Below are 10,933 nucleotides of genomic sequence, written 5' to 3' on the forward strand. Positions count from 1 at the left end.
TTTTTGTAATTATTAAAAATAAAATCCTGGTACTTTTTGAACAGACCTCGTACTTCAAAAAAAATATTTTTTTGAACTTGTAACCAGTAATTGGTAAATGACGATAATGAAATAAAATGTCTGGTAAAAATGACATTGTAAAAGACAACAAGATTAACAACGAAAAAGTTATCATTTTGAAGGTGACACTGATACAAGACAACAATTGTAATTTATTTGATTTATGAAAAAAAGAGTATTACGCAATCAAATTTCAATTCCAACCAATTACATTTGACTATACAATAAAAACTCGATTCATCATTCTGTTATTCGTTATCGTCAAAAACTTCACTAATGCAATTGATTAGATTGTCCTTGCTGGTAGCCAGATATACACGTGAATACAAAATTTAAATATAAACGCACAACTTATGAATTATTATACACCAGGCACATACGTAAGGGAGAAGGGGTGTTTCAACCCTCCTGTATTGCTTTTTTTACATTTAAGTCATTGACAGCTATTGGTTTTATCAAATTAAAAAAAAATTTTACTTTTAAAAGAGGAGAATTATAATGTTTAATTGATAAATTATGATTGATAAATACTTTTTAAATGCTTAAAAATCAATGCAAATATAATACTAATTTTTTTCTTTACCCCTTCCATGAAACAATCCGGTGCACAGATCTGTTATAATAAAATAAGAAAATGTAATTATAAAACTGTGTACATAGTAAATACATACGTTTATTGCAAAATGTTTAGTATGTATCTACTATTAGTAAAATTATATATTTTTGTCAAATATTGTAATAACAATCATTATGGGGAAAACGCGTATAGCTAATTATTTGTAATGCAAGTCACCCACTAAAAGTAACTCAAATTTTCAGCCAAATGGCTTTTCAAACTCACGATCAAATGACTGTATGTATATTCTTAGTTGGATATATAAATTATAAACATAAACCAAATTTAGCAGACTTTTGTTTTTTGTTAGTCGACATTAATAGAGGATCTGAACGAATATCACTATCACTACTCCCACGACTGCTTCCAATTTTCATCGTCCATTTATAACATACTTATAGTCTACAATAAAATCGAATTACCATTTTGGCGTTTTCATTTAATCCACGTTAAAGTCTATATGAACATAATTATGATGTGGATGAAACCTATCTGGATACCAATTTGCGTACACTCGAGCAGCTTGTCGAGAACTTCGATTACATTCGCCAAAAATTAGAATAAGTTCAACTTTTTAACTGTTATTCGTTTTAATAAATTTCTTTTATGTAAAAAAATGTATTACAGCGGTGGTTGGCATCCTTTTTGGACTATCGGGCCACAATCACAAATTAAAAATAATTCGTGGGCTAGACAAAAATAAAGATTTTATATTCTTAAATTCTTTACTACGAAAAAAAATACTATCTTAAACTTTAAAATCATATAATATATAAAAAAAATTTGTCGTTCTAGAATTTAAAGCGGGGCATATGCAATAGCCACGAGGGCAAGATTTAGCCCGCGGTCCACCGGTTGCCGACCACTATATTAAAGCAATCACAATTTATTAAAAAAATGATGTGATACATAAGACATAACCAGAATTTAAAACACGATGTTATTTGAATAGTAATTGTCACAACTCACAAGGCTAGGTAGTTTCAAATTATTAAAACAATTATTATACCTAAGTCGGTAAAAATAATTCATCAACATTTATTTATAAATTAAATGTAAAAGTGTATAACGAACTGGATTTACTATCTTAATTACTGACAAATGTCGCCTAAGTTTTTTTATTTTCTTACCTGTCTACAAACAAACAGATATTTGACAATATCGAAGATATTATTTCGATTTTAAAATAATAATAAGTTGAATCTAGTTAAAATTTCGTCAACAACAGATTATTTGTGAATTTAGATTTCTACATGCTATAAGTTCGTTAAATTTGTAGTAATAAAAAAACATTTAATACAAAAATTATTTAAAAAAAAAATACTCTAAGCAAAAAATCTTAAAAAAAAATGGTATTACCATTTAAAAAAAAAAGTAAGTTGTATTGCGCATGTGCGTACTGACAAGATCGAAAATATGAAATTTTTTTAAAACAGCGTATTTTGAACTTTGGTATTTTCATTCCCTGAAAACTCCATGTCTATACAAGATCATCCATTTGTAATGTTTCTTGATACCTGTTGGCGTGAACATATTGTTTTTTTTTTATTTATTTTATTTATAAAGTTTTCCTGACAAAATCATCTAAACTATATAATGTACAAAATTTTTAGCTATTTATAAAAACGATATTAACATAATATATAGTAAATAATTTGAATATAAGCTAATTTAAGACGTCATGAGGACGACCACGTTTTAGTCTTCGATTGATGGGGCCGACATTTAACCTGAAATGTAGTGGACCGCTGGCTTTGCGTAGATGACAGGAACATATTGTATATCTACACTTCCGGTTTCTACTAATCATTATACACGACGTACGAATAAATAATTAAATAATTTTAATGCACTTGAGACAGATGGTGGGAATCTTAAATGTTAAATAATATTTTGAATTAAATTAATAGTAAATTTCAATTCATAAGAAAATTGGAGTTTTTTCATTATCTAATTTTGAGTTGTATGAAAAACATAGTATAGCATTTTCTAATAATAAATTAAAATATTTAAAAAAAGTAGTAAAGAAATTTCTTTGATATTTTTTAATTAAAAAATGTGTTACATGTTTTGTGCGGTTCAGCAGATTTTAAAGATAAACCGATTTTTTAAAATTATCAAATTCATGAGATTAATTAAACTAGACTTACGGCTAAAAAAGAGTAAACAAAATAGGTAAATTAATTGCAACTATTCCAATAGTATGACAGTACCAGCGAAATGAACGTATTCAATCTTAAAAAGAATAAAAACATATTGTAGAACATATTATTAACTCAAGATTTTAACTACATATGTAAATATGTTGGAAAGCTAATAAAAAATAAATAAATAATTGAAGATCAAATTAGACTATCTCTTCTTTCAGAATATCATCAATTAAAAAAAAAAAAAATAGGTAAGCCCTGAATTTTCGATAAAGTTATAAAAAATTTCATAGAAAAAGAAAGTAGAATTGACTTTGTTTATAAATAAAAAAAAAAAATTTGAAGATAACTCATTTTAATCAAAAGAGTTAGTCAACTCTCAATTAAAATTATTAAAGTTTTATTTTTAAATAAATACAATTTTGTGTACTATTTATTAATTATAAATTAAACAGAAGGAACTATTGATAATACATTTTCATAAATAAAATAATGAGCATGCCATACATTGGAGTCAGCATTCGCCACTGTTGGTGTTTCATACTGTCACGTCTTGTAGTTGGTCACAATGCTTTTTTTCTTATCAACCACGTTGTTTCTTTATCAAGAATAATATTTACAATTGATGAAATTAAATACAGAATAATAAAATATGAATATTGAATATCAGTAGATATTAATAATAATTAATTACTATTATTAATAACTAAAAAATAGCATTCGACTATTCAGTATTCAGGTAATTTAATAATATTTATTTGTATTATTATTTATTGTTATTTGTCGTTAAAATAAAAACAATTCTACTTAATTTATATTAAATTATATTATTTGAAATCAATTTTCATAATAATTGATTTTCGTATTCGAAGTATGAGAGTCATCGAATTCTTCAGCGGTATCGGCGGAATGCATTTTGCCCTGAAAGGTATAACAGTATTTTATATAGGAATTTTTAAATACAAAATTACATAATAATGTTTAAATAACCGTTGAGGCTTATAAATATTAATTTTTTCCAGAATGCAACTTGAAAAATTTTGAAGTCGTCCTAGCTGTAGATATAAATACAGTAGCAAATGCAGTGTACAGACATTTTTTTCCATCAACTAATCTCAAAGATTTGAACATTCTTTCACTTAGCCCTGAACAGTTTGATGCATACTGTCCAGATATATTACTGATGAGCCCACCATGTCAACCTTTCACAAGGTAAGCTTTTTAACTTAATTATATAAACCTACTTAAAAAAAAAATTATTTTTCCTGTTTAATTTAATTTTTAGAAATGGTCTGGTCAGAGATGTTAATGATGAAAGAACTAAGCCACTGCTGCACATTATTGAAAACATTATTCCTAAATCAAAATCACTTAAATATATTTTAGTAGAAAATGTTAAAGGATTTGAAAGTTCTTTGGCTAGAGATAAACTAATAGCTGCCTTGAATCAATCAGGTTTTACTTTTAAAGAATTTCTTTTAAGTCCTGTTCACTTTGGTATATGCAATTCAAGATTGAGGTATTATTTATTAGCCAAGAAGAAACCATTAGATTTTGCAATACCCTTACAAAATGATATCGTAAGTTATTTATAAATCAATGTAATAAAATTTATTTTACAGTGTTGTAAATTGCTTATCCCTTAATATTACTTGTAATTTGTGGCCATTTACCAAGTTTTGGAAGAAAATTATGTTAACTGATCTTTAATCCCTTTTCCAATGACTACTTGGAAAAATATTTGGTACTGGCAATACTTACCAAGCCGTCAGAGAATATTCTTGTACTATTTTTGGTTATTAATATAGATACATTAGATACAAGTCAAAAAAAGCGACAAATATACTAATGAATATATGAGTCTCCGACATATTATTTACAATTACTTGTCCATTTAATTATTTTTGTGCTGGGCAAGTGCACCAGCTGTAAGAAACCGTTTAGATTTATTCCACTGATTATTTAATTTTTCATACTTATTTAAATTATGATTACCTGTTATAATTTTATTGTTATAAGTTAATATCCAATGACCTATTATTTGTCTCATGAAAGAAATGTGCTAAGCATGTAGATTGAGCTACAAATTGATGCCAGATAAAATTTAATAGGGGTAATGGGTAATGATGCATAAGAATATCCGTTTCTATTAAAACACGATACCTTTTTTTATGACACAGACTATATTATAGTAAGTTCAACACATGTACAGTTATTATAAATAATCAACTTGTAAAGTTACAAACATTTATCATTTGTTCATGGTTTACCACCATACAATAAGATTTCTTCATACTTACAAATTGATTTTAAATATTGCACATAACATTATGTAGCCATGTAGATTGCAACATCAAATCTACGACTTAATATTTTTTACCTGTGACTTGGACAAGCTCATTTATAGTCGAATTAAAAAAAAACTCAAATTTAAATTAATTGAATGGATTATCAAATAGTTTTCATTTAAATTAACTATATATTGTATTGTATTTAAAATTTAAAACAATGTAAAAGTATTTTACATAAATTTGATGATTTTAAAAATAATTAATCAACATCAAACTTAATATTTTTTTATTTTTTTTTTTATCCATAGATAACTGAAAATATTTGGGACGATAAATTATGCAGCCACGTTAAACAAGTTTCAGATGTATTGAGCGAATCTGATACAGAATTAGATGAATATTTGATTAATGACAAACAACTATTGAAAGGCGGCAAAGCTTTGGACATTGTTACAAAACACAGTAAGAGGTCATGTTGTTTCACTCGGTCATACAGTTCATATTTATGCGGCACAGGTTCTGTGTATTCCAGTTTATGCGAAGAAAATATTAAAGAAATAATTAAAGACAATGACAATAATTTAGAAGTGCTAAAAAGTCTAAAATTGAGATTTTTTACACCAGCAGAAGTTGCAAAGTTTATGTGTTTTCCTGTATCAGATTTTCCAGTTAGCAATAAAAAGGCATATCAACTCCTAGGAAATAGTATAAATGTTTATGTTGTTTCACGGTTATTATGTTTATTATTACCTTAAATCCTTAACTATATTATTAAGTGATACATAATTGTATTTATATATGTTGAATGTAAACAAATACGTTTTTCAAATATGTTGTTAATAAAATAAATTTAAAGTATTGAGTTATTTTATATCATGAGATATTTGTTTAGATATTCTTAGATAAATCAAGACATTATTTAATTTCCATACAAGAACATTACTACAGATTTTGAATTAGTCAAATAGTTCTATTTGATAAAGTAATTAAAATTATATTTTTATTTAATAAATTTATTCATTTTTATGTTGTTTCACTAGATTCTAGTAACTTATATGTTGGTAGGTACTTAGTTCAATAGTATAAAAGTACATAACTTGTTTGAAAATTAATTTAACACACAATAGAAAATGGATAAACAAAAGTTTAATATATAATATACATATATAAATAATGATATATGATAATTTCTAAAAATTGTATTATCTGTGAAATGGTTAAAATTAATGTGGATATTAATTAAAATGAGAATTTATTGTAACAAAAAAAGAAAAATAAACTATAAAATAATGTAAACAATATTTTGTAGATATTTAATTTAGATGAATGTCTGTAAAACATGATAATTAAAATAACTATTACAACTGAAAGCATAAATTATAGTAGCATATTGAAAATGGCTGCCTAACATAATAATTGAACATAATTGTAATTTAATTCTTACATTACATATCAGTCCATAATATAAATTTTTCTATTTTCCGAGCGCTTTTTGCATCTCGGCTGATTTTTGAATCTTGGCCATTTCTTTCTCTATAAAATATAATAATAATATAAAAAGTGTACTAATCTAGTAAATTATATTGATTGGTAAATATCAATTTAAACATATTCAATGAGAAAAAATAATAGGTAAAGAAAAACTTACCTTTTTTCTCATCTTCTCTCTTTTTAGCAGCTTCCGCACGCTGTTGTTTAATGATTGCTAATCTAGCTAAATCTGCTCTTGCTTCATCTGTTTTACCTTCAGCTTGCAGCTTTTGATAATGTAGTTTTTTCCGCTGTCTTTCAACTTCTTCTCTGTAATCAATAAACATAAATTATGTAAATTATAATTAAAAATAACAAAAAATAATTGTTATTAACCTTTCACGTCTAGATAACTGAGCTGGTTCTGCTGTATCTAAGGTTTCATTAAGCGTAGCTAATTTCTTTGCTTTTAACTGTCGCCTATTTGGATTTTCAATTTGTATCAGGCCAGCAACACCTTTTTTATTCTGGCAAAAAATAAAAAATTTAAATTTTCATTACCAAACCATAATTATTATAATAGACATTATAATTACATCATCAGATTCTTCTTCAGATTCACTTTCACTCTCAGATTCATCCTCACTATTGCTTTTGTCTCCTTTGGTTGCAGGTTTTTCTTCTTCGCTTGATGATTCATCATCACCTCTGTTATTTTTCTTCCACCTTCTTTCCTGTTCTTCACGTTTTCTTTGTTCTTCTAGTTCTTCAGGATTTGTAAATCTGCGGCTCCTTCCTTTGTGATTAGTCCATTTACCTAAAGAGAAGAAAACAAAATCAATTAGTTAAAAAATCATTTTTAAAAAAAAATCGCATTTTTTCAAGATCGACTCAGAACAAAAGAAAAGAACGTCGAAGAAACTATTACGGTTTACATACCTCTTGGCATTTTGGAAACTTAAGGCTTTCGTTCGGTGATAAATAAGTAACTACCTACTAACGCTTATCGAAAACAAATCACAAATATAACTGGGCAGTGGGCAGTGTGCACGATCTATTTTTGAATTTTGGACTTCAAAATGGTATTAGAGACGACACTATACTAGTATATGAGCCTGTATCAAAAAATTATTTATCAAAATATTGACGTCGATGATAAAATTTACTATATTTCTTTGGTTGTAATTATTGCATCAGACTCGCTACGGTCTTGGAAAAACGGCCATGGCAAAGAGGATATATAAACACGAATGTGGCACGATACCGTTACCACGGCATCCACGTGTTTGCCGACCAAAACATAATTAAATTTACATGTTTAATGTTTTGTATTTGTATTTTAACTTTTAAGGCGCGCGCAGAAATTTTAGAATATTATAAAAAGGTCATTGGCCACTGTAATTATCGTGCAATCGTTTCCTATTATGTTGTTGAAAAAAATTATCGCTAACCGAGTCGGTTTTTCGTTTTATGTCAAATAGGCACGTATAGTGTAAAATTTGTATTATCGCGGGTGTGCGTCATACGTTAGACAACGACAAGAAAAGTATCAAAACATTCAAAACTATTTAAAATATGCGCGTTTCACTATACCTGTCATAGCGTTGGAAGTTTTGGAGCATCGATTTTCTGTAACATCTTTTGAACATTTACACGATATTATAAAAAGCAAATAATGTATTATTCAAGCTTACACGTTTATATATTTTTAGTTTTGTAATTAATTATTTATTTAAATATTATAATAATTATAGACATTTCATGTTTTTAATAAATCAATAATTATCGTATGTCAAATTTAGTCTCTCAGGATTATTTATGGTGTATAGATAGCTTCTAAATGAGAAATGAAAACAATCTGGAGATGATCCCGTTGTCGGAGAGTATTCGAATAGGCAATCGAATATTTTAGTGGTGGTCGATGGTCGATAAAAAATTATTAACAAATTTCCTATGTTGTTTTTAGGTATTTGCTATTTGTAAAACGTTTCGCACAGTTGCGATTTACTGTCCGCAATCAATTACTAACTACAAAGTCGCTTTTAACCAGCTAAAATAGTCGGAAATTCCTGCTGATAATTAGCTAAATATATTGGGTAGTAAAAGACTTGAAATTGTGATTAATATTCATAAATATTAAAATCGATAATATAATCACTTGCAAGGTTATAATTTTTATAGTGGCCAATGGGTGCAGTTATTATACTTATTTATTTATTTATTTAATAACAATGTTTTCAAAATATGTACCCTGGGGGAGTTCTTAGAACTTTGCGTATTCATATTTCCCCTAGAATAATGACATTTACTATAAATTTTTATTTGACATTTAATAATAAAAGAACCAAATCGACAGCCCAGATTTCAGATAGGTATCTAAAACTACTCACTGTTTCTGATTTCTGTATTTCAAAAAAATCAAAATCAGTCATGTTTGTTATTGCTTATTGATTAATTATTCTATACAAAGACAGGTAAAAACAAGTATTTCCGGGGATATCTCGAGGACGTCCTCAATCTTGTTGACAGATTATATTGAATAGCCTGAGTACGTTCTCAATCCTTAGTCCACATACAAGAAAATTTCATACGTCGAGACTATCAATTTCAAAATAATAAAATATCAAGACTAGATTTTGTCAAAAGAATAGTATTTAAACACCAGCCTATATTAGATATATCAAAAAAAAAAAAATAAAATATTTTTGAGGTATAAGTCATCAGTTCATCTCGTGTTGCACCCCAGATAATTCTAAATAAACTGGGACGCACTACTGCACTTGGGCTATGTCAAAAATATGACTTCTTTTTCTCGGGACGCACTCGGATGAGATACATTATTCGGACACACTCGGAATATTAAAAAAGGGTCATTTCGGGACGCACTTGGGAAACTCCCTATTGACCTAACCCTAATAACCAGAATAATTCGTTAAGTACACGTACATCGACGCTGCCGCCCATCAAAATGACTCCAGCTTCTACGGCTATCTAACCGTACTCGACGCAGTGTTAGATTTTTATAGCCTAAAATTTTGTGTATATATAGTACGAAAAGTAAAGTTTAAAAATGTGTTTTAAAAAGTATTTTTTACTATACCTACCCATCTTTAAAAATAAATATTAATGATAAAACAATAATCGTATTAATGTATTATCATACATTTCGGGACATATCGGAATAGAAATTTAAAACTGGATTAAACAAATTACACGGTCTGTTCAAATCAAATCCAATGACGTATAGGTAATTCGTATGTGAATTTAACAGAATTTGATACTCTGCATAAGTAGATACCTAGTGTCATAGTAAGTGCCTACTGGCTACTGCTTTAGTGCCAAGTGCTCTACCAATCCGCGGGTTTTGCGGTTGGAAACAATATCGTGACCAACTCCACTGTTACTCAGCACTGTGTCATCAGCTGGTGATCGCCGATAAACTAAAGGACAAAAAGGACCAGTAGAATATTGGTTCATTTTAGTCTATGTACTTTTTTGTTTAATTAATTTAGGTACCGTCTTTTATCGATAAAATATCCAAAAATAAAAGTTTATAGTATAAATTATGTTTTAATATATATTAATATGGACATTTTGAATGATATCTTTAGATTCCCGACAAAGTTGTATAAAATGTATAGGTATCGTGTTTTTTTACAGAGAGGATGGCTGACAGCGTACCTGTGTCGGATGTTGTTTGCGTTGATGACATGGGCAAAGCTAGAGTCATGGAACCCGTGTTGGCGGACAAGGTTGCCAATCTGAAGGATCAATGCGCAGAATTCATGAACGGTAACCATGGAACGGACGGCTGCTGAGAAATGAAAACGTAATTCTCGTTTTTCTATAGATATAGAGCTGTACCGAGAGTCGGTTGATACGTTTATTGGCGTCATGGACCATCTGGCCAAACAGGTGGAGCGGGAAAAGCGAGATGCGATCGTCGTGTCCAACAAGTTAGCGTCGTTGCCCAACAAGACGGAAGAAGAAATCGCCAAGTTGCAAGTAACTGCGTGGGCTGGGGTCGGACTATTAAAATTCAACATTTTTATACGTTGAAACGTGTTCACTTGTTTCATATTTTATTCTATTTCAGTCGCAAATCGAGCAAAAGACTACAGAGCTCGAACGCTACAAGATAGAGCACAGATCGCTACAAAAAATCGAATCTGATCAAACGGATTTAATAAATAGGTTATCGTTTCAAAGCTAAACATTTTTTGATAATTAGTGCGAGTCATATTTCATTAATATAGCAATAAAGGCGTAATGATACAAACAAATATCAATACTTAATATTTTTTTTAAATTTTTTTTTTTATTATTACTGTTTAATGATTAATCAAATT

At 28.3% G+C, this 10,933-nt stretch overlaps 3 protein-coding genes across 7 annotated transcripts; 2 read left to right on the plus strand and 1 right to left on the minus strand.

The window, feature by feature from the left end:
- Window positions 1-3,517: 3,517 nt before the first annotated feature.
- On the plus strand, window positions 3,518-5,888 carry LOC112593629 (tRNA (cytosine(38)-C(5))-methyltransferase). Its single transcript, XM_025338118.1, has 5 exons — window positions 3,518-3,562; window positions 3,696-3,751; window positions 3,846-4,035; window positions 4,109-4,403; window positions 5,423-5,888. Exons 2-5 carry the CDS (start codon window positions 3,697-3,699, stop codon window positions 5,867-5,869), a joined length of 987 nt encoding a protein of 328 aa, XP_025193903.1. The 5' UTR covers window positions 3,518-3,562; window position 3,696; the 3' UTR covers window positions 5,870-5,888.
- A 532-nt stretch (window positions 5,889-6,420) lies between these two features.
- Window positions 6,421-7,681, minus strand: LOC112593630 (28 kDa heat- and acid-stable phosphoprotein-like). Its single transcript, XM_025338119.1, has 5 exons — window positions 7,524-7,681; window positions 7,181-7,401; window positions 6,981-7,111; window positions 6,763-6,914; window positions 6,421-6,647 (listed from the first exon to the last, which is right to left on the minus strand). The coding sequence occupies exons 1-5, from the start codon at window positions 7,531-7,533 to the stop codon at window positions 6,589-6,591; spliced, it is 573 nt and encodes a 190-aa protein (XP_025193904.1). The 5' UTR covers window positions 7,534-7,681; the 3' UTR covers window positions 6,421-6,588.
- Window positions 7,682-7,801: 120 nt separating this feature from the next.
- On the plus strand, window positions 7,802-10,895 carry LOC112593631 (intraflagellar transport protein 20 homolog). 5 transcript variants are annotated; one of them, XM_025338121.1, is made up of 4 exons: window positions 7,802-8,300; window positions 10,245-10,376; window positions 10,435-10,607; window positions 10,681-10,895. In XM_025338121.1, the coding sequence occupies exons 2-4, from the start codon at window positions 10,250-10,252 to the stop codon at window positions 10,795-10,797; spliced, it is 417 nt and encodes a 138-aa protein (XP_025193906.1). In that variant the 5' UTR covers window positions 7,802-8,300; window positions 10,245-10,249; the 3' UTR covers window positions 10,798-10,895. The 5 variants fall into 5 exon arrangements, with proteins under 5 accessions (XP_025193906.1, XP_025193905.1, XP_025193908.1 ...); XM_025338120.1 differs by having other exon boundaries at window positions 7,802-8,261; XM_025338123.1 differs by having other exon boundaries at window positions 7,802-8,215.
- Window positions 10,896-10,933: the final 38 nt, after the last annotated feature.

The sequence above is a fragment of the Melanaphis sacchari genome, unplaced genomic scaffold, assembly GCF_002803265.2.
Source record: "Melanaphis sacchari strain LSU unplaced genomic scaffold, SCAv2.0 Contig20_pilon_pilon, whole genome shotgun sequence".
Lineage (NCBI taxonomy): Eukaryota > Metazoa > Arthropoda > Insecta > Hemiptera > Aphididae > Melanaphis > Melanaphis sacchari.

Excerpts from the sequence above, each read along its gene's own strand:
- LOC112593631 (XM_025338121.1), top strand. The coding sequence starts at position 10,250 with ATGGCTGACAGCGTACCTGTGTCGGATGTTGTTTGCGTTGATGACATG. Across the intron at positions 10,377-10,434 it reads ATGCGCAGAATTCATGAACG|ATATAGAGCTGTACCGAGAG; the intron begins GTAACCATGGAA and ends GTTTTTCTATAG. Across the intron at positions 10,608-10,680 it reads AAGTAACTGCGTGGGCTGGG|TCGCAAATCGAGCAAAAGAC; the intron begins GTCGGACTATTA and ends ATTCTATTTCAG.
- LOC112593630 (XM_025338119.1), bottom strand. Across the intron at positions 7,112-7,180 it reads CTGAAGAAGAATCTGATGAT|AATAAAAAAGGTGTTGCTGG; the intron begins GTAATTATAATG and ends ATTTTTTGCCAG. Across the intron at positions 6,915-6,980 it reads CAGTTATCTAGACGTGAAAG|AGAAGAAGTTGAAAGACAGC; the intron begins GTTAATAACAAT and ends TATTGATTACAG.
- LOC112593629 (XM_025338118.1), top strand. The coding sequence starts at position 3,697 with ATGAGAGTCATCGAATTCTTCAGCGGTATCGGCGGAATGCATTTTGCC. Across the intron at positions 4,036-4,108 it reads CCATGTCAACCTTTCACAAG|AAATGGTCTGGTCAGAGATG; the intron begins GTAAGCTTTTTA and ends TTTAATTTTTAG. Across the intron at positions 4,404-5,422 it reads TACCCTTACAAAATGATATC|ATAACTGAAAATATTTGGGA; the intron begins GTAAGTTATTTA and ends TTTTATCCATAG.